At 48.6% G+C, this 21,316-nt stretch overlaps 2 protein-coding genes across 5 annotated transcripts in view; both read right to left on the bottom strand.

Moving 5' to 3' along the window:
• Window positions 1-273: 273 nt before the first annotated feature.
• PRPF39 (pre-mRNA processing factor 39) lies at window positions 274-13,621 on the bottom strand. 4 transcript variants are annotated; one of them, XM_082059062.1, is made up of 14 exons: window positions 13,555-13,621; window positions 11,065-11,427; window positions 10,663-10,788; window positions 9,908-10,026; window positions 9,011-9,178; window positions 8,075-8,240; window positions 7,366-7,473; window positions 5,712-5,876; window positions 5,271-5,397; window positions 4,912-5,180; window positions 4,199-4,383; window positions 2,804-2,878; window positions 2,147-2,267; window positions 274-1,012 (listed from the first exon to the last, which is right to left on the bottom strand). In XM_082059062.1, exons 2-14 carry the CDS (start codon window positions 11,392-11,394, stop codon window positions 962-964), a joined length of 2,010 nt encoding a protein of 669 aa, XP_081915188.1. In that variant the 5' UTR covers window positions 11,395-11,427; window positions 13,555-13,621; the 3' UTR covers window positions 274-961. The 4 variants fall into 4 exon arrangements, with proteins under 4 accessions (XP_081915188.1, XP_081915190.1, XP_081915189.1 ...); XM_082059064.1 differs by lacking the exon at window positions 13,555-13,621 and adding an exon at window positions 10,154-10,316 and having other exon boundaries at window positions 10,420-10,788; window positions 11,065-11,088; XM_082059063.1 differs by lacking the exon at window positions 13,555-13,621 and having other exon boundaries at window positions 10,154-10,788; window positions 11,065-11,088.
• An 834-nt stretch (window positions 13,622-14,455) lies between these two features.
• TOGARAM1 (TOG array regulator of axonemal microtubules 1) overlaps window positions 14,456-21,316 on the bottom strand; it is a gene marked incomplete at its 5' end in the record, with an annotated part of 33,734 nt that continues 26,873 nt past the window's right edge. The window contains 7 exon segments of the mRNA XM_082058339.1: window positions 14,456-15,212; window positions 16,315-16,401; window positions 16,858-17,077; window positions 17,978-18,167; window positions 19,249-19,367; window positions 19,589-19,715; window positions 20,501-20,659. Of these exon segments, the coding sequence (XP_081914465.1) occupies window positions 14,959-15,212; window positions 16,315-16,401; window positions 16,858-17,077; window positions 17,978-18,167; window positions 19,249-19,367; window positions 19,589-19,715; window positions 20,501-20,659 (1,156 nt within the window). The 3' untranslated portion in view covers window positions 14,456-14,958.

Below are 21,316 nucleotides of genomic sequence, written 5' to 3'. Positions count from 1 at the left end.
GGTAGCTGCCGGTTGTTAGAACAGCACTCACCCAGCAATTTAACCTGAAGTATTAGAAGAGACATTGCCTTAAGTTAGGGGGAAAAAACCCCACTCAATGTCTCCTTTCAAGGTGTTCATAGCCACGTCAGCTGTGCTGCCCACCCCTCGTTCCGGGAGCGTTGCAGAGGTTTCTGTGCCGCAGCCACGGGTGTTGGAACAGAACAGGCGCTGAACAGAGACTCGGGCGTTTGACTCACAGCTTGAAAGGCAATCCAAGACAGCTCAGAGGACTACGGGATTCCTTGCTTTTATTACAAAAATGAGAATGATCACTTTGATCAAAATGAAAAAAGTCTGCTCACACTGTGTACATGAAAAACTAAATACAAAAATCATCCCAAACACAGTTTGTGCTTTTTAAAAAAGAATGCAACATCATTTTGCACTGTTTTCACTTTTGACCCCCACACAGAATAGAAAACAGGTGTCGCAGCTTGCAAAGGCTGCCAGTGTAGCCTGAAGGGTTTCGATGTCACAACAGGAGCGAGGCGGGAAGCCGTGTCGCGACAGAGCGGCCGTGTCGCGACAGAGCAGGGCCTGGCTCCCACGCTGCCCCGAACAGCTTTGGGGAAAAACAACAACAACCCCTGAAAAAACTACAGCTTAACTGATTAAGTCTACGGAATCATTATGAGACTCAAAAAATTCATCAGATATCTCCATAAATTAGTGCAGGGAATTTTTTTAAAAAAACGCATTTATGGTAAAGTAGAATTGTACAGAGATACCATTTATCAGTTACCAGCACACAAATCTTGCTTCACACGTACCTTGTGAACATCAGCTCACCTCACATGCAAAAGACCAAAAAGCAGGTATTACAACAGTTCTTTCATATCCCTAATTTAGAAAAATAGACTTCTTTTTAATTCCATCTTTGTTGAAACTGCAGCACAGTGAACTTCACTCCCTCTTCAGATCAAGTCGGGTGATAATACTGTCCGTAATTCCACGCGTTCTGGTAGTTGTACTAGGAACAGAAAAATAAAGGTGGTAAGTGCGAGTGCTCGCATGGCACAGAGAGCACCTGACAGCGCGCTCCGGGTCCGGGGACGTCACCCCAGCTCCCTCCGTAACCGGAGCCGTTCCGAAAAGCGCGGCGGTGGCGCGGTGCCCGGGTCACACCCGGCGCGGTGGCATCGGTACCTCGGGAACGAGCGTGGCCACAGGACAGGGCCTGGGCTGCCGCCCCTCTGGAGCCACCTTTGGGCCTGACCTAAACCAAGGGCTGCGCTCGGCCGCAAGGCCGGGTCTGCACCGGGCTCAGCGCAAAGGTTGCCTGTTGTGTTTTCATTTCCTCAATAAACATGCAGCACCACTCCCAGCAGCACCTCGAATGAAGGAGGGAGCCCGAGGTGCTGGCGGCAGGAGCTGCGTTCTGGTGCTCACCCCAGAGCTGTGTCCTGTCACCCCAGAGCTGTGTCCTGTCACCCCAGAGCTGTGTTATGCCCAGCACTGCTGTCCCCGCGGCCAGTGCTTTGCAGCAGCAGAGGCCACCGCACAGACCGTCCCCAAACGGGGATGGGGCAGCCGCACGCAGGCGTGAGGCAGCACAAACATCACACAAGAGCGGCCCCCAAGACAAGCTACTGAACGGGCTGGTTTTGCACGCACTGCATACTAGTGCAGTGCAACCCGTACAGATAGTGCAGTGCAACCCGTACAGATAGTGCAGTGCAATCCGTACAGACAGTGCAGTGCAATCCATATGGAGACGTTACGGGAACTACCAGCTGGAGAAAGGAACTATCAAAACACACCTGAGGTGACTCTCGTGGGCAAAACACTTCCAGGTCTATTGCCTTCACGCAGCAACGTCCCTGCTGCCAGACCCCTCATCTTGCTCTGCACTAGAAGTATTTTACGCTTGCGTCTTCTTCTGTGCAGACATTCCAACCCGCCTGGACACCTTCCTGTGTAACCTCATCTGGGTGTTCCTGCTCCTTTCCAGGTCCCTTCCAACCCCTCACATTCTGGGATTCCGTGTGTCACAGCCCACGGAGCAGCCAAGAAAAGCAGGAGCTCAGTTTTGACTCCGGGCTTTCCTCACCGACACCGGGAGTCCCGCAAGGCGCAGACGTTGAGAACACGAGCGCAGACCCACCTGGTACCAGGCGTTGTAGTTGTACGCTGCCTGGTTCACCTGCATGTCCCCGTCCAGCATCTGCGCCGACGCCAGAGTCGGGTCGTCCGTGAGCATCTTCTTCTCGTCTGGCTCCTCAGATCTGCCAAGGGAAAACTTGCTGGTAAATGGGGTTTGTGATCAAATCGTGAGCGTGAGTTCGTGTCAGACACGTTATAATGGGTAAGGGTTAGTAATATTTTTAAGCTTGGTGCCCTGTCCAAACAGGATAACAGAATTTGATTTCGAGAGAGACAGCAGAACGCTGTGCTTCAGAACAGTGGTTGAATTGTTCTGCCGCCCAAACTGAGGCACCAAAAGCGTGTTCCTGCTCAGACACAGAGTTATTTTTACCAGTACTGTTCTTCTGTGATACATAATTGAGACAGGTATTTTCCAATAAACCTGCTTGCAAATATTTTATCCAACAATATAGCCCTATTTAGTTTAAGTAATGAAAAAGCAGAGATCTTATCCTTGCAAGCAGTAGGTTTAAAGCTGAAAAATACGTATGTATATGTGTGTGCGTGTGTGTGCGTGTGTGTGCGTGTGTGTGTATATTTAAAGAAACAACCCGAGCAGTGTCCGAGCTCGTTCTGTGCAGGGTGTTGAGAGCGTTTCCCGCGCCCGGCCGCTCACCCGTTCTCCGCTCTCCTCTTCAAGGACTCCTGCTCCTTCAGGAGCGCCTGGTGCTCGTCATACGCATCCAGAAGCCTGAAGGAGACAAAACACATAGAGCTTCGCCCACCATTTTCATGGGAACATTTAAAACATGAGCAAACACTTTAAAATGACCATTTCAAACTAAAACTACAACAACATTCTAGACCAAAATCATCAACCAATTTTAACTGTCGACCCACCATGAAGATGGGAAAGCCACCAAGCTTCAAGTGAAGGGCGATTCCACAATACAGAGTGAAAAACCTTCTGGTAGCTCAGAAATTCCCAACTTGCTCAATTGTTCTCCCACTTCACACAGTTCCTTTATAAAGTCGTTTTCTAAGCCCTATTTGTGTGCAGCTGCTTCTAGCGGTGACGGTGTGGCCGCACGCTGGCGCCGGCCGTGCCGCGCTGGCATTGTTGAAATACTGCCAATTAGTATTATACAAAAGTCTTCCAGCTCCACAGTATCACCTACAGCCCTTTCCCAAACAACAGGGGAAGCACAGGTGTATTCAACACAAAACAAGAGTCATATTATTAATGATCAAGTATAACCATATGTTGCTGAGCGAGAGAGGGATACTTCTACTTCCCAGCTAAAATTCCCACTAATAGGTAAATATCATCTGATCTGCTCTGTACCAGTTTACAAGGTATCACATGCAAACTGCTGCTTCTGCCAGAAATACTTCTGCTGAAAACCATTTCTGGTGCTTATTCTGTGCTCCAGTGGTATCTGGGAGCTGAAATCCTCCTTTTGTTTGATCCCAAACCTGCAGCGCTTGGCTGGGGCGCAAGTCAGAACGCGAGAGCCAGCGGAAACCAGGGACAGCTATCGATAAACACACAAAGCTGAGAAACTAACTCACGGTTAGTCCTTCCAAGTTAATTACCTGCTAAATATGAATAAAAACAAGTGCTTGTTTGACAATAAAGAGGAAAAAAGTAGATATAGTTTTAACTAATTTACCTGATGCTCCCACCTAAGTGTACAGCATCATTAATGCTTCTGTGCAGTTTTGGAACCCTCAAGCGGCAGCTGACAGGGTACGGGACATCAAATTACACCCGTCACAAAACTGGGCACGTTCGCTTTGAGGATCCTCCGTTATAAACTCAGCAAGAGAAAACCACAGGCAGCACTTATGGGCAGCAGTTTTACTCTATGAGGCGCTGGGCATCTCAGAAAAAAAGTGATAATCTTTTGAGAAGATATTCCTATTTAAAAACAGCAGTTGGGTTTAGAAAAGCAGCTATTCCTCAGCACAGAGCCCAATGTAACAGATGCCACTAACCCTACTCCTTCCCTACTCCCACAAGCACTCTCTAGGGGACCCGCATCCGGCCGCCACAAAGGTTACATCTTACTTGTTCACATCAGAACCAAAATCTTCAAGAAATTCCACTTTTCGCTGAGAAAACGTGATCCTCATTTTTATAGACAAGGCGCCCTTGACAGCTTTATCGAAACAGCTCAAGATGTTCTCTTCGTTCAGCTTGAGATCGCCACTGTACTCCATCTCAAGCAAGTTGAGATACAGTTTCGTGTTTTCCTGTGCAAAAGATGTACGGGAAGTCACACATGTCACATTTCGGTATTAAAGCCGAATGTATGTTTACCAGATGCATACAGAACGTTTACATCATAAATACACGTTAGAATAGTCAGTAAGGTTTTCTTTCTAAAGCAAGATTTGAAGTGATCTAACACCACAAAAGCACATGGCACTCTGGGCTAATAGTAAGCCAGTAGTATTTGGAGTGCCAAATACTACGAGTCCTGCCTACACAACAAATGCTGTTCACCTGGAGATGTGAACACACCTACACTATTGAAGGTTCTAAAAAGGAAACAGGAAGGTATGAAGCACACGGTGCTTCTGGTGAAGAAGTTTGCAAACTTCCAGATTTGCCAGCTGCAAATACGGCAACATCAGTTTAGAGGGACTGGTGTCTCCATGTGGTAACGGAATGTTACGTACAGTTACAATTCCTGTCATCATTGTTGCCATATTTAAAAAGAAATTACAAGGTTGAGAAAAAGAGCAGGTTTTTTACCACAGCAAGGAGGGAACACATACTTTGTCGATCTCTATGGCTTCTGACAGCACTTTTCTTGCCTTTGGGAGGTTTTTCTGTACTTTGAAGAGGTGTCGAGCTAACTTGATGGCGTAAAACGACGATTCGCTAATTGATTTGGCGTTCCTAACAGCTTCTTCGAGCAGGTGTTCGGCTTCCTCCATGTTCCCGTGTCTGCGTTCTAAGCTCACTCTCCGCAAGCGAATCATCGCCAGCCCTAGAACACACTCCTCAAAGGTCTTCAGGATCCTTCTCGCTTCATCGATGTTGCCTAAAACACCGGTGAAGATGCTTTAAGACACGAGACACCCCACAGGCTCTTCCAAACAGCCCTCCCAGCGGCAGTGACGGGAGCTCTTACCCTGCTGCTCCTCGAAGGCCGCCCACAGCATGTGCACCATGGGCTTCTTGGGCAGGTGGATGGTGCAAGCCCGGCTGTAGACGTGCCGCACGCCTTCGATGCTGTGGTTCTCCATGTATTTGGCATACTACAGTCGAAAACAGAGCAGAGACGGGAAATGTAAAGCTTGTATTTGTCTTTAAAACCAGGACAGAACGATAAAATTCTTTTGTTTAAACCCATTCAGCACCTTTATTGAACCACTAGACTAGTTTCTGTAAGGAAGGACGTAGAGAGGCAACGAAGTTGGCATATGCAGCAGTCAAATCTGGTTGCAAGCAGACCATCTCCTAATGCAACAGATATAGTTATATATGAACAACGTTCCACAAGAGTGCAACGGTTAGTCACTAGGTCAAGGTGTGCATCGGTAGGAGATGGGTGGTAAAGCGCTTCCCTTACCTTGATCCAGAAGTCCTCATAGAGGGCACATGAAATAACACATCTTTCAAAGAGGACCACAACTCGCTCATGAGTGCCGTTCTCTATCTCAAACTCTAAGTACTCTTTCCAGTTTTTCAGCTGAATTTTCTCCAGAGGTTTGACGTGAAAGTAAGGCCTCTTTATCTGCAAGAGTCACAGGACGGCCACTGGTGACTCGCCAGCCCACCACCAACGTGCTTCAACAACACAAAGAGCCCCGCACCGCTCAAATCATTCCATTGCAACAACCAGGGCTTCAGAACCACCCAACATTACCTATTCAAGTCTGCTGAGGTTACCCAAGTATCGATCAGATGTTACGGTCACATTCTGGGCTAGTGACTTGCGAGCACAAGTGTTTACAGAAGCTGAGGAAGAATCAGTGCAGTTTCTCCCTTGCAAACCTGCGGTCACAACGTCATGAAGAGCAACGGCTGGTGTCCCCGCGCGCACCCCCGGCCAGCTGAAGTACTGACCGCCGGGCTAGCGCGTCCCACCAACCAAACCCAGCATTGGGCTGGGAATCATGGCGAGGGAAAGCAAAGCATCGAGTTGAATCTCCTGTGAACTCTTCACACTAAGCTGGTGTTTCCAAGAGCTACCACAATTGCATCGTCACTGAGGAGTACAAGAGGAGCCGGCTGGGACCGAGCTCAGCAGAGACATTCAAACATTGAGCTAAAGGCAGAGCCTCCTTCCAGAGAGCTTCTGGTGCTTCACTGTTCACCTTTAGTTTTACCCCATCGCTCCTCTCCTGTACTGCAATTCCACCTCAGAGACATCCATACGAATGGATAAAGAACTTACAATAATTAAGGAGCAACATTCAATTCTTCAAGGCCACCTAAAATTTAATGCAAATCACCCCACTCCTGCTCCTCGCTGAAGCCCATTATGGAACCCTACACTCCACTTGGACAAATTCACAGGTGCCTTGTTCCTGCTCAAGTAAGAGCAGAGCAGGTCTAAGTGCTCTCCTGCTCCGCTATCCATCTCCCTAACTGCTGTCTGTTATAAAGACACGTTTAACTTTCTATTTCAAGCTCCTCACAGTCTAACAAAGTGCGACAAGGCAACATGGCAGTGCTGACATCACGTAACCGCTAAGGAGCCCGTGTCCAACACCTGGGACAGACTTGCAATGTACTTTTCAAAAAGAAGTGAATTTACAACAAGAACCACGTTATGCAATACAGGAAAATTTAAAAAAATCAGGGTGTTTTTTCCAAAGCAGAAGAAGTTCCACATTTGCAGCAATCAAATGATTAGTTTGTTTAATTACTTTTAATACATTACACACAGGAGCCGCATGTTGGGATGGTTACTTTTGGAAAACAAAGTTAACTGATTTCAGGCTTGAAAGTGTAATGTTAAAATACAAAACCATAGAAATATCCCTCTCCTTTTAGGGTAGGCTTACCTTTTCCCTTACAACTACCTTCACCCCCTTATTACTGTGCAACAGCCCGGACGCATGAGGCAGCAGTGACAGACACAGAATTTCGTACATGTATATTTAAGCCCAACAACAGGTTAAATGGTCAGTCCTAACTGTTACTCGACATCCCGAGCTCCCAGCCTTACGCTTAAACCTTTTGTGCACGCTGCCTTACGCAGAAAAAAACACACTTACCGCTTCTTCGAACGTCCACCTCTTACTGACTTCATGTTCGTTGTGGTTAAAGATCTCCTGGTGAATCTCAATGATCCTGTGCCTCATGTTTTCTACCTCAGTGACCAGCTAAAAACAGAATTTTCAACAATGTAACACAGGCGGACACCACATCACTTTTGTAAGAGCATTCTACAAGGCCAGCAAGATGCAGAAGTGTCAGAGATGCATGGGCCATGACCCCAAACAGCCAGGGGATGGACCCTGAAGGCGCCTTGGCCCTTAGCACAACCCCCCTGAGCTGGTTTGCTATCGTCATGCTCTTACGCTAAAGATGATTTGAGACTAAAGATGAATTTGGATCCAAGTCAAACTTGGTTTCAGTCCGTGTACATTTTCAGAGTTTTCTTGGGCCTTCGATGGCCACAAACCCGTGCAGACCATTGCTGACGAAGAGCTTTCTCAGACCACAGCTCCTAATCTTTAACCTGGAATTATTGATATTCATTCCTAAAATTTTGCACATCACTTATTTTTTAACTCCATTTCTTTAATACTTAATAATAATTTCTTTAATAAAACACCGGAAAGGTGTTTTCTGGAGACAAAGGCTGTTATGACGTGAGCCAAACAGCGCTGATGTGCAAGAGAACTAAGGGAACACCTCGGCTACAGACAAAATTGTCCCCAAACAAACTAGTGTTGCAGCCCCAGCCCTGCGCGCGGGCACCTTGGCGGGGTCGGTGATCTCCTCGGTGCCCGAGGGCAGGTCGTCCGCAGGCTGCGCGTCCTCCCCGCTGTGGCCGCTCGCAGACGCCAGCTCCCTGCGCAGCTCCACAAACTGCTCCGTGGTCAGGAAGTCTCGAGGCAAGTTGTTCTGTATATGCTCTTTAAACCTAAGACAGGCAGAAACAAGTCACCGTAAATTTGATTATTTCTGTTGCAACACTCTGCGTAACCAAGCATGGTAATAAATCCTAGCGGGGTTTGGCGTTATTTTATTCATCCAGAGCAACACTGAGGACGCAGCTTCTGACAAAACACAGACAAAAAGCAACTTCTACCATCCACCAGACTAGAAAAGCTTCACATTTCAAAGAGAAACGAAAGGAGAGTGAACTTCAGCAGCAAAGACAGCCCACTTGCCATGTAAAAGTGATGGCACAGGACAAGATTGGTTTTAGAAGAGACGCTTCCCTTTCAAACCCAAAAGATCTGTAGAAATTACAGGGAAGACTGGTGCAGAATTTAATTGAGGTTTTCAGTTCCCTCTTGACCTCTCCGTATGAATGCAGAACTCTACTGCCTACAACTCAGCCAAGTACAAGTCAATCAAATCAGTTTCACCGCACGGGAGCACTGCATGAGGAACTGAAGCCCAAAACTTCTCATTCTGATTTTCCAAAGACATCCTCTCTTCTTCCTCACAGTTCCAAGGCCTCCCTTTATTCCACAGCAGAATTCATGAATTTAACTAAACCCAAATTCCTACAATGTGTATGCGTACTTTAAAACAATCAAACTGGATGAGTGCACCAATAAGTACATCAGTATATAAAATTCAGTAACTAATTCAGGCTCTTGCTCCGAGTGAACATTTTCCCACAGCAGCAGGTTAGCGAGCGCTCAAGAAACTCAGTGTTAATTAAGTCAGTTTTCTCCTCACCTCTGGAAATGGTGACTGTAGAGCTGCGTTGGAATCCCAAGGATGCGGTCATATATGGACGTGACTTCCCGCAGGTTTCCCTGTTCGCTTTCCCAGTTTATATACATTTCCCACAGCCTGTCAGAGCGGAAATCTGTCCCCGCAGCTAAGACTGCGTGTTCATAAGCTCTGAAAATGAAACAGTTTGACAGTTGTTTCTGGATGTGGTGACAGAATGAGGAAGAAAAGTTCTGGCTCTTATTTCTCTAAAGATTATGAGCATCCTCATTTACTCACAACCACACTTATATTCATTATTTAAATTCTTCAAAGCATTTTCCGGGTATCTGTATCGAGATCTCTAGAATTTTACAAGGTTCACACTCATTTTTCCTCCGGCTCTACCACAACAGAACAAACAAAGGCAACAGGAGCTCAAGATATTAAGAAAATACAAAATCTTTACAACTTATATTTTGTAAAGATTCCAAACCCGCTACTTTAGCGGTTCCACGCGCCAAAGCTATACATCAATCATGCACCTAGAAGCTGCTTCACCTTAAGTTCAGCTAAGGTTTTGGGTCAAGCTTTAGTCCAACCTCTGACTCTAAGCAGGACCTCCGCCAGCCACAAGGAGCTGGAACACATTCCAGCCACACTCCAAAAACCTCCAAGGAACTGAATTCCAAAATATTCTATGAGAAACCTCTTCCAGTACTGCACTAAGTATTGCCTAACATCTAGTCTAAAGGTCTCTGCCCCTTCTTACGGAATCTGGTTCCGTCATCTCCTAAAAATCCTGAAGGCACCTGCGGGCTGCTATCAGCTCACCCCTTAGCTCCAGCCGACTAACCCGACTACAGCGCTACGAACCGCGCGTACGGGCTCCTCGTACCACCGAGGCTGCTTTCAACTTACCCCCGAATAGTGCTGTTAGTTTCAGGGTCAGTGGGGTCCAAGGTCTCCTTTAAGAAGTTTATATAATGTATCCAAAGATCAACACTAAGAGGAATTGCCTGAAGCCCTCTGCGATAAACCTATGAAGAGAACGGGAACTGTACTTCAAATACTCACTGGTGTCCTAAGAGAGAGGCAACACTGTGTTGTCCGGTGAACCTTAGAAATACTAATTACTGGAATTTTGTTTAAATAATCTACCATTACCATTTGGGTGGAGGTTGGATAGAACATGGCAATGTTCTGATCTCCACGTGCAGAGTCTTGATCTTCAAAGCGCAGCGGTCCCTGCATTCTGACCAGGTTGTGTGGGCAGGCTTTGGGGTACAGACCATAGGGCACAGACCCATTAGAGCATCATTGACAGCGTCTGACCAAAAATGCAATAAGATGTAGCAATTGTGACCAGCAAACCAACTATATTGCTTTGAAAATGAGTAATAAATGTAAGTGACAGAAAAGCCCTGCCCTACTTGTTAAGCTGCAGTGTAATACAGAGGCTTGCACTGCAAAGCTTGACAAACTGTAGAGGTTTAACGCACCTGCCAACAAAGAGAAAAAACATTAGCTACAAATGCCACAGACGTGACAAGTGCAAACAAAATCCCTACAAACCTGGCCGTGCACGGCAGGTACTGGCAGCCAAATGACTCGCGGGAGGTTGGTCATTGTTTGGCTAACCGGGCCGAGGTTAGCTGGCCCAGCTCCCTACATACCTCATCGGACTGCTTAACGTTGTCGTGGCGCTTTTCAAGGTCTGCATACTTTTTCCAATACCCATAGCAATATGGATAGTGCGTGAAAAACCTGTCAAACGCTTTCCTGGCCGCTGGTAAGTGGTTCTGCAAGAAATACACAATGAAAGAAATTAATCCTTTCCTTAAAAAAATGCCTCACATTATTTTAAAAACTGCTATTGTTTTAATATTGTCTTTAAAAGGACTGATTGTGTTTTGTGATCTCTGCTGACACTGACACTGGCAAAGGCAACTGTCTCCAAACAGTATCTGTGACAGCCCGACATGCAGTTCAAGCCTTGTCATTGGAATATGCAGCACTTGGGCTGGTTTTCTTTGTTTCTTTCTGGGAGGCTAAGGACAAAGGGGCCATGGACTAACCTCCTGCTCCACATACTGCAGCAGGTACACCCATCCTGTGAAATCCTGGGGATTGTCGTCTACCACTTTCCAGAACTTGTCAAAGTCTGCCGGGAAGCCAGCCTCAATATCTGTTGTCTGTAAACTCTCAATATTTGGAATTTCACTCTCCTCTGTGTTCTCCTCATTCAGGCCAGGGGAACTATCAGGTGACTGTTCCATCTCAGTCACACTCATAATTTCTGTACTGAAGTCCATATGCTGCTCCTCTGTCGCTGTTTCGGCGCCATTGTCCGTGCTCTCGGTGCTGACAGTGGGCTTCTCCTCCTCTGGGTTCTCCGAGTTCTCCATGGCGCAGGTTACCGCTGTGAGCAGAACCAGATCCTGCGGGAACGAGAGCATCAGTATTCCTGCAGCGAGGATTCAAGCAGAACTTGGCTGTGAATTATCAGCCAAGTGTCTCCCAAACGCTCCGGGCACCCATGTATTTCACCACAAACCTTCATCAACCAGATCTGCTTCACGCAGGAGCCGTATTCACAACTTAGAAAACTCTAATAGCAGTCAAACATTTTAACACCTGCACGCACAAATCACTGTGTTTTTTCTAAAAAGTGAGCGATCACAAGCAGCTAGTGAGGTATAAAAGTGAACCGATACAGTTTTCCTGGATGATCCAGCAGAAGTTTATTCCAAAAACAAATTAAGTTCAAATTTATTTAATTCTCCTACTTAGTACCAATGACGAACTTCTTTGCAGAATAAATACATGTTAAAACATCTCCTCAGCACCCAGCTGAACTGGTTTAGGTGATAACTTTGCAAAGGAAAGAATTCCTATCAGCACTAGACTCAGTCCATACCAATTAGGATGTTTGTCTAAACTAAGTGGCACCAAATGGCCACAAAAAAGGTTCCCCTCACATCAGCCACTGGCTCCACACACAGGCTCCTCCTGCCCCTCAGGACGGGCTTCATCTTCGCTTGATCTTCAGCTTGATCTCCTGCCAAACGCTGCTGCCCAGGCCCAGCCCCACCCTACTCTGGTCCAGCCCAGTCCAGCCTAGTGCAGCTGAGTCCAGCCTAGGGGGGCTGGGTGCTGCTCAGCCCCGCCAGACCTCAGCCCCACCTTCTCCACCTCCAGGCTCTGTCCTAAGGATGGCGGGATCCCAGGAAGTGCAACACCCATGCAGAACACAACAGCTCCAGCTGTAAGCACACAACAGTGTGAGACCACCACCCTCAGCCCTGCAGCAGCTGCCGCTCCTGTTTCCCTTCAGTTCTCCTCAGAGGAGATAACAGCAGATAAGTTTTGTATTTAAAAAGTCCCCACCCTATCTCCAGAATCCTTTCCTGCTGAAAGCCCGACAAGAGAACAAACAGACCGACAAGAGAACAAACAGACCGCTTGCTTCCACTTCAACAAATACATCAATAAGCCAGCAATATTATAGTGGCAAAAAAACTACTGACAGAAAGGACAACTATCTGTCTCCTATCTCTGGCAGCTTCAACGCGCGAGATAACAGGTCATGTTTTCCTGGGAGTTCACGAGGCCAAGTGACGTGGAGTGGTGCCAAAAAGCCCGCATGGCCTGCGCTGCAACTATCTAATAACTGCTGTTCAAAAGTAGGTATTCCTATTCTCCTTTGTATACGTCGTCTGGCAATCAGACCAACACAATTTCTTTAAGCTGAAGAATTTGTAATTTTTAACCTTATACAGTAACTATTCATAAAAATGAACAGTTCATGCCATTCAAGAGTCACAGGAAGGCACCGCGACTACACGGAGCGCTCTGCGGGAAAGGAGGACGCCTGAGCTAGATGAGCAGTTCACTTTGCTAACACGCAGCTCCTCCCCAGGCCTGGTCACTCCGGAAAGCCCGAACCAAGTGAGGTTCTTTAGTGAGTGTTGGAGATGTGTCTCCAAGATTGATTTTAAGAATAAACATGCTCTGTAAGTTCGGCAAGCAACATCACTGCCTTTACCAGAGAACATATGCGACATTAAAACAGCTGCTGCCACTCCATACCTCGGTACGGACTCCAAAATCAAGGCATAAGAGGGCTATGTTATGGAAACAGCAGCCCAAACACCTGAAAAAAGCAGTTGAGTGGATGTTTGCAGATCTAAAGATTGAGAAAGCTAATACAATTATTTCTAGACGTGCAAAAATGTATGAGCTTTGCACCAACGCATTCAGCCTGTGTCAATTAAAGGTGTATTCCATACAGCGGCGGCGTTCTAGTGCCCAAAACACCGTAACGACGCGTCAAACGTGCTCCGGCAAGCGCAGCCGCTGCCCCGCGGCCCGGTAACCGCCGGCCGGGCCAGCGCGGCAGGCGGCGGGGCGGCTGGCCGGGCCGCGGGAGCCCCGGCCGCGCCGCGTCCTCCCCTCAGCCCCGCCGCTCCCGCCCGCCGGCCCGGCCGAGCCCCCGGGCCGCCTCAGGCCCCGCTCCACCCGCAGGCCCGGCCGCCCCCGCGCCCCAGCCCTGCCCGCCCCGGTACCTGCCCGGGCCGCTGCCGCCCGCGCCTCCCGCCGCCGCCGGGCCCAGGAAGAGCGAACGGCGCCTGCGCGGCCCGCACTGCGCATGCGCCCCGCCCCCCGCGCGCACGCGGGCCGCGCTCCTCTGCCCCCTCCCCCTTGGAAATGGCGCCGCTCGCCAGCGCCTGACAGAGTCCCGGAATGTGAGGGGGTGGAGGGGCCTGGAAAGCTCATCCAGTGCAATCCCCCCATGGAGCAGGAACACCCAGCTGAGGTTACACAGGAAGGTGTCCAGGCGGGTTGGAATGTCTGCACAGAAGGAGACTCCACAACCCCCTGGGCAGCCTGGGCCAGGCTCTGCCACCCTCACCCCAAACAAGTTTCTGCTCACATTTAAGTGGAACCTCCTGTGTTCCAGTTTGAACCCATTGCCCCTTGTCCTGTCACTGGTTGTCACCAGAAGAGCCTGGCTCCATCCTCCTGACACTCCCCCTTTCCATATTGATCCCCAGGAATGAGTCCCCCCTCAGTGTCCTCTTGTCCAGCTCCAGAGCCCCAGCTCCCTCAGCCTTTCCTCACACGGGAGATGCTCCACTCCCTGCAGCATCTTGGTGGCTGCGCTGGACTCTCTGCAGCAGTTCCCTGTCCTGCTGGAACTGAGGGGCCACAACTGGACACAAGATTCCAGGTGTGGTCTCCCCAGGGCAGAGCAGAGGGGCAGGAGAACCTCTCTGACCTACTGACCACCCCCTTCTAACCCACCCCAGGTCCCATTGGCTTCCTGGCCACAAGGGCCCAGTGCTGGCTCATGGTCACCCTGCTGTCCCCAGCACCCCCAGGTCCCTCTCCCTGCACTGCTCTCCATCAGGTCATTCCCAACTTACACCTCCTCCCTCTCAGACACGGAGGCGGCGGCAGCAGCGCTACAGAAATAAATCCGTTTATTCTCCTCAGGTTCCTGTGTAAAACGCGTACAGTACTGGTGGGGGGTGAGGCTGCAGCTTTGCCGGCGCTGCCAGGGAGGGCTGGGGCTGGTTCCCTCAGTGCAGACGGCAGACGGACAGCGGGCACAGCGAGTAATACTGCACAATGCGGAAGTGTGTTAAAAAAATACGTATTTTTCACCAATAATCACACAAAACCCTGTTGTACTGTATAGTGACCGCTGTGATTCTCTTCCACTGACTGGTGCAAGGCTCAACAAGTCAAACATGGCGATGTGGTGAGTGTGTTGATTCACTACGAACAGGGAGCTGCGCGGGGGCTCTGAACACACGTGCAGAGCAGCAGGGACCCGTCCCGTGTCCCGGCCGGCGGCAGCACCGGGAGCACACCCAGCGCTCTGCCGGCCCAGCCCGCAGCGACCCGCCCCGGGGCCGCGCCGCACCGCCGGCTCAGCGCGTTCCACCCGTGCAGGGGCTGTTCTTTTAGGTCGCCACCTCCAGAAGTTCTTCTAAACTCTTCCTGATGTGCGGCGGCTGGGCCGCGGCGTGAGTGAAGAGACTCGGGCCCATCTGTGCAAAAAGCGCTCTGGCTAACTTGGCTGTGGCCGCGCGGATGTTTCCGCCGGCTCCGGGCAAAGAGCCGCCGCTCGTCATGTTTCCCAGCAGGTGCCAAAGGACAACCAGAACCTTTTGCTCCACGGCGTAAGGCTTCCGCGGGTACAGCTCCGTCACGAGATCTGCGGGAGAGACAGCAGGTCACCCAGCAGCGTGTGCCATATGACTCAATCCAGAAGGGATCCCGGGCTGCGAGGGGTGTCTATAAAAGCACTTCGTGTCACATCACCTTCTCAAAGCAGCTAGCGAAGGAATGGCTGCGACACGCAAGAGCCTGTCTGTTGTTGCACATGACATAAGAGCTCCAGCCTTCCCTACAACCACCCTTTTACTGTCTCTCGAGAGTTCACACAGCAGCACTGGTACTGCTGATAACTACACTTTTCCATTCAATTAAAGCAAGCAAAAGAAAAGGGGATTTTTGAATTTTGTTTAGTTCGGATTATCTTAAGGACCTTCACTGCTCAGAGTGCACTGCGCAACACCTGGTGTTTTATGATCTCCCCACTATCTCAGAAATATGCAGTAGGTATTTGAGTTTAAGGAATAAAGTAAACTTATACTAAAAATATATATAAGATGAATCATTTTCCTTGCTCAGAGAATCACGTCATGATTTAAGTGTTTCATTTGCAAATGTTTGCCTTTTTGCTAGAATGGACTCTTTTGAAACGTAATACAAACTACTCCAGAAAGTCCCAGCAAGAGATGAACTGTTTGAAGGTTGGGGATTAACACATTCCGAAAGCATCAATTTAGGAATATTTCAAGAACAGACTTTCCATTATATTTAGTTCAATTTCACCAGTACTACACACAGAACTACCCTGAAGGTCAGGCAAATAGTATCTGTTTGCTTCAAGTCTATTTCCCATAAAGACGTCCCTTGTTCACTTAAAACGCCAAAACTTGCAACCTCCTCGGCGACTGACAGCACAAAACTCCTCACAAAACAAAACTCATTCTCTCTGAATATTGAAATTATAAGCTGAAGGTATTTATACATCCTCCATGTATTTATACATCTTCCCTCTGACTATATAATAATAATCTTTTGTCAGCAATAGCTTCAATTTGCATTAGAAGGGGGTGAAATCTGCATCATTAATGTCTGCGACGTATCGTGACAGAAGGGACAACATACATCCACCACCATCGTGTGACGAATTTGCCTAATTAGGCTGCTACACAATCAAGCAAACATGCAGTCAAACATCACTTTACCAGCAAGCTTTTCTGTCACGTCTTGTTTCGCTTTTCCATTCAGAAACTGGGCTTTTGTGCAGAACGGCTGCAGGAGCAAATAGTTGTCTAAATGCAAGGAACAAAACACATTAAAATTCTTAAGCAGAAAATTAAACAGTCTGGGAATAAACACAAGCCGGAAACATGTAAATAAGAGCCTTACTTGTGATATATTCACTTCAAAAAGCATAGTGATCTATTTAAGGGCAGAAAAGAATAAAAATATACTATTAATAACTAACTCCTAGCATCTGGTAGAACGCAGCACATTAATTTACCAAAAATACGAAGGTCCCGCTCCAGAGCCCAAAGGCTGGAGGAAGGCAAACAGTTGTGCCATACCCGAATCAGCAAGAATCTCACTCTTGGGCATGTTTAAGATCCACAGGCTCTGGCTCCCGGATCCCAGAACCACAGAGGGCGGCTGAGGGCGAAGGGACCCTCGGAGACCCCCGATGCCGCAGACTCCACAGCCGCCCTGAGCAACCAGCGTTCAGAGCTGAGAGAGAACCAATTACTTACCCAAATGTTGACACAGAGCCTGAATAACATTTGTGGCAGCATCATAAATCCCTGCATTTTTGGAGTTGAGGTTGTTGTCCACCAGGGCGGGGATTAACATGTTGATCGTGGGTGACAAATTGTCTTTCAGCAGCGGGATCATCTTGTGCATGGCCTCCAACGCAGCCTGGTTGACTTTACTGTTCGAGTCATGTAAGCGAGACTTGAAAGCATCGAAGATCTGAAAAAGTATCCAAACAGCGTTCATCTCAATTAGCACTGGGTGTCTGCGCTGGACATGATGTCTCCCGCTTTACTGTTACGCTTTAGTTGTCCATCTTAGCAAAGATGGCTCTGATATGCAAACACCTGAGAGAGTTCTTTTTTAGCGGGTAAAGCAACATTTTTAGACTGTGTATTATTAACTGTATCTCATCTGACCGTGAGTCAGTCCTTTCCAAGGTAAGGGAGGTGAACTGGCCATCTCTGCCTCTCAGTATGACTAACATTTTCTGCAAACAGCTATTTTTAGCGAGGCATAGCTCTACTTAGCAGAAAGCATGTTTTACAGATTACAAACACATTCACAGTTAAGATATCGCAAGGTGTCATAGAATATTTCATAGATCCACAGCAAAGACTGAACAATCCTGGTTCTGCTTCCATTACATTGCTCTGCAGTTTACAACTCTTGGACTCACCATAGGATTTTCTCCTTTCCTATTAGGAAGGACACTGCAGTTTAGCATCATAAAGACCTTTCCTCACCTTCTCCCGGGTGAACACAACAGGCAGAACTTGCAGCCGTGTTTCCGATCTTGGTTTATTCTTGCTGCTTTTTTGTGGCCCGTTCCAGTATTTTGATATTTACTGAGCCGTGGCATGTGAAACTACACGCGGTATTCCAGAAATAGTTCAATAAATGCCATCCCTAAGTGAAAACTTTCAACTTCTTCCTCCTATTTACTTCCTTTTCTACCTTTGTAGCTTAAATATCTCCCCCTTGAGAGCACCTGACCGGCTCCTCCATCTTCTCCTGTCCATCAGACATTCATATTGAAAGAAGGAGCCAAGAGTTTCTCAGAAAAGTTCATGACACAACTTTAAAGACCTTTGACATAAACTGTTCTCATGCAGTTACCTTCACAATGTTGGCAACAACAAAGCCTTGATTGTTCTCTGTATCTGCGAGCAGCTGCTTAATGCCACTTATTCGATCACGGAAGTCTTTTGCGTTCAATAAGCCTATAATGTCTTTAACATATTCGTCATTTTCTAGTGAATTACGAGGAACTGTTTTTCTTGTGACTTCACGGGCTTCTGTGGTCTCTCTGTTGGAAAGGAAAAAGTCGCTCAGTGAGCACACACGCAAGCTGACACAGGAGCATCTCACACATCCTCTTCCCATGGAAGGGCAAATGTCCAAAACACACAGAAAACCTTCTGGTGAAGAAGGACTTCACCTGAAACACGGTGATTTCAAACAAATCACCTGGTAGTGAGTGTTGCTCCTCAAGTCTCGGTGTCCACTCTGCTCTAAAGGCTTTTCTATCCAGGAGAGCAGCCCTGAGCGGGCAGGCGTCCTGCTCATGTCCCTGCACCAGAGCAGCCGCCTCTGTCACCACCAGCAGCCGGGACCTTCCCGCTCAGCAACGTGGCAAAGAGAAAGAAGCTACTGTCGTTTAATCCTTTATTCTCAAAGCACTTAAAGCCCCATCCCAGTCTGGGTGGCACTGAAGCAACGTGCTGCACTGAGGCGGGAATTCAACCACTCCTCATGGAGGATTTTGAGACACATTTTCTGTAGCACCTCATCAATAAGACAGTCACGGACAACTGAAAAACCAGTGGAATCACTCTCTGTCCAGATACTACCCTACATCTACAGACCAGTCCAGGTAACGTCACTAGCTCAGTCCTAACCTGAGAACAGAAGTCACAGAATCACAGTATGTTCGGGATTGGAAGGGACCTCAAAAGCCCATCCAGTGCAATCCCCCCATGGAGCAGGAACACCCAGCTGAGGTTACACAGGAAGGTGTCCAGGCGGGTTGGAATGTCTGCACAGAAGGAGACTCCACAACCTCCCTGGGCAGCCTGTTCCAGGCTCTGCCACCCTCACTGAGAAGAAGTTTCTTCTCAGGTTTCAGTGGAACCTCTTGTGTTCCAGCTTGATCCCATTACCCCTTGTCCTATCATTGTTTGCCACCGAGAAGAGCCTGGCTCCATCCTCGTGGCACTCACCCTTTATATATTTATAAACATTAATAAGGTCAGCCCTCAGTCTCCTCTTCTCCAAACTAAAGAGCCCCAGCTCCCTCAGCCTTTCTTCATAAGGGAGGTGCTCCACTCCCTGCAGCATCTTGGTTGCCCTACGCTGGACCCTCTCCAGCAGTTCCCTGTGGTCGTTACCTGTCGGTCGTGTTGAGAGCATCTCGGGAAGTCGACGACGACCTCGAATGTCCAACACCGCTAGTCTGGGAACGTCTTCCTTTCGCTGAGGGTGTATCTAAGGGCACCTCCCCCAGCCCCTGCACAGAGGCAGAACCGTTAAGGAGCACAGCTGGCGCAGCCCCGCGCTGCTGCGGACCCTGCAAAAGCCAACCTGACACCCGCAGGGCAGCCCGGCACCTTGCCAGGCTGCGCTCCCTCATTGCCTCCAACACCCTCCTCCCGTGCCCTGTGCATCCACTGGCCACACTTCACAGCCACAAGTTCACATTTCTCAGCTGGTAAGAGCTTTGCCACGCACCTTTTCACGCAGATTGCTAACAGATTCCTTAATGTAAGGCAAATCCTTGGGCGGCACATACTTTTCAAGTGTTTTGTCAAAATCAGGATGAGACATCATAATGAAGAGCATCTTCCGACCGTAATACCTGCAGGGGAACAGACCGCGACACGCACCCTCATAAACACGGCTTGGCTTTGCAACTCTTGATAATTACAGGTGTGCAATTTCAAAATATGAAAGCGTGGGAAGACTTATGTGTTTGTGTAACCAGGCGCTCTTTTCATCCTCCCTCAAACTATGCTTAACAACCACTATTTAATCAACAACCGAGGAAATTAAGGAGAACAGTCTTCCATTTCAGCAGTCTTTAAATAGGCTGGACCTGCCGCGTGAGTCAGACAGGGAGAAGCCAGTGCGCGCATTCCCTTCATCCAGCCGTTAACCCAACCGTGTCACCGACCCGTGTCCTTGGGGCCCCTCCTCCTCCTCAGCAGGGTGGGCAGGCTGCAGCAGCCACCAGGGAACCCTGTCACCTCTGCTGTCCTAACAGCCTTGCCAGTGAACAGCTGGACTCCAGCATCTTAAGGGTCTTTTCCAACTGAAATGACTCTGTGGTTCCACTCTGTCCCTGCAGAGAACACCCGGAGCTGCGCAGAGGGTTCAGCCACCTGGAACGTGCCTGTCTTAACCAGTAACCTCAAGTTGCATCAGGGGAGGCTGAGGTTGGATCTGGGGAACAATTTCTTCCCCAAAGGGCTGTGGGGCATTGGAACAGGCTGCCCAGGGCAGTGCTGGAGTCACCAGCCCTGGAGGGCTGGACAGATGGACATGAGGTTCTCAGGACATGGGGCAGTGCCAGGGGTGGGGGAACGGTTGGACTCCATGATCTTGAGGGTCTTTTCCAACCAAACCGATTCTGACTCCACTCACCTCGTTTGCTGCGAACTGTCCTGTGCAAACCTGGCTATGGCAGGTAACACCCGATCGGCGCCAGCTTTGGTTCCAGCCAGGACGCGCTCCGGCCCCACGCTCTCCAGGACGTCCGCCAGGTGCTGGGCTGTGCACCTTCTGACCGCCGAGTGCAGGTGGCTGCAGGGAACACAGCGGCTGAGCGCGGAGCCGGGCAGCCCCGCAGCCGCGCGCTCTGCCCAGCGCAGCACGACCTCTCTTTTGTCGTTTTAGCATAACCTGCAACCACCATACTGCTCGTGTGCAGATACTCATCTGGCTGCATAGAAACGACATTGTGGAGCAAAGACCATTAACTTCATTTAAAAGGATAACGCGTTGGATTAAACGTCATTACATTCACTTGATATCCCGAACTACAGGAATGCAGAATGAAAAAAGAAAACTTGTATCCTTTTTGCTTCAAGTCAGTCTCAACCTCTAACTGCAGCTTTTGGATTACTAAAACCAGTCGTTTTCTGTTTTTAGAATTTAACTTCTAGTTTTCCTTAAAATCATTTTAAAATATTTTAGGAAACACACGACTACGTGTTCTTTCCGTCAGTTTTGTGAAAAACTAGTCCCTGTGCTCAGAAACACATTTTGCGTGTTTTATATCAATTTAAAATTCAACCAAGCAGTTTTCTTTTGACTTCTAAAAATCCTGCCGAAGCGTATTTCCTACAAAAGGGGCTGTTGGACACCTGTGCGGATGGAAATGGCAGAAAAGCCGGAATCAGATTGCAAACTTGCGCGTCAATCTAACCTCATCTATCAATTCTGCTGCACCCGCTCATC

The sequence above is a fragment of the Streptopelia decaocto genome (assembly GCF_964273445.1).
Source record: "Streptopelia decaocto genome assembly, chromosome: 7".
In the NCBI taxonomy this organism is placed as follows: Eukaryota; Metazoa; Chordata; class Aves; order Columbiformes; family Columbidae; genus Streptopelia; species Streptopelia decaocto.
The sequence above is the reverse complement of the archived record's forward strand: the minus strand, read 5'-3'. Positions and strand labels throughout refer to the sequence as shown.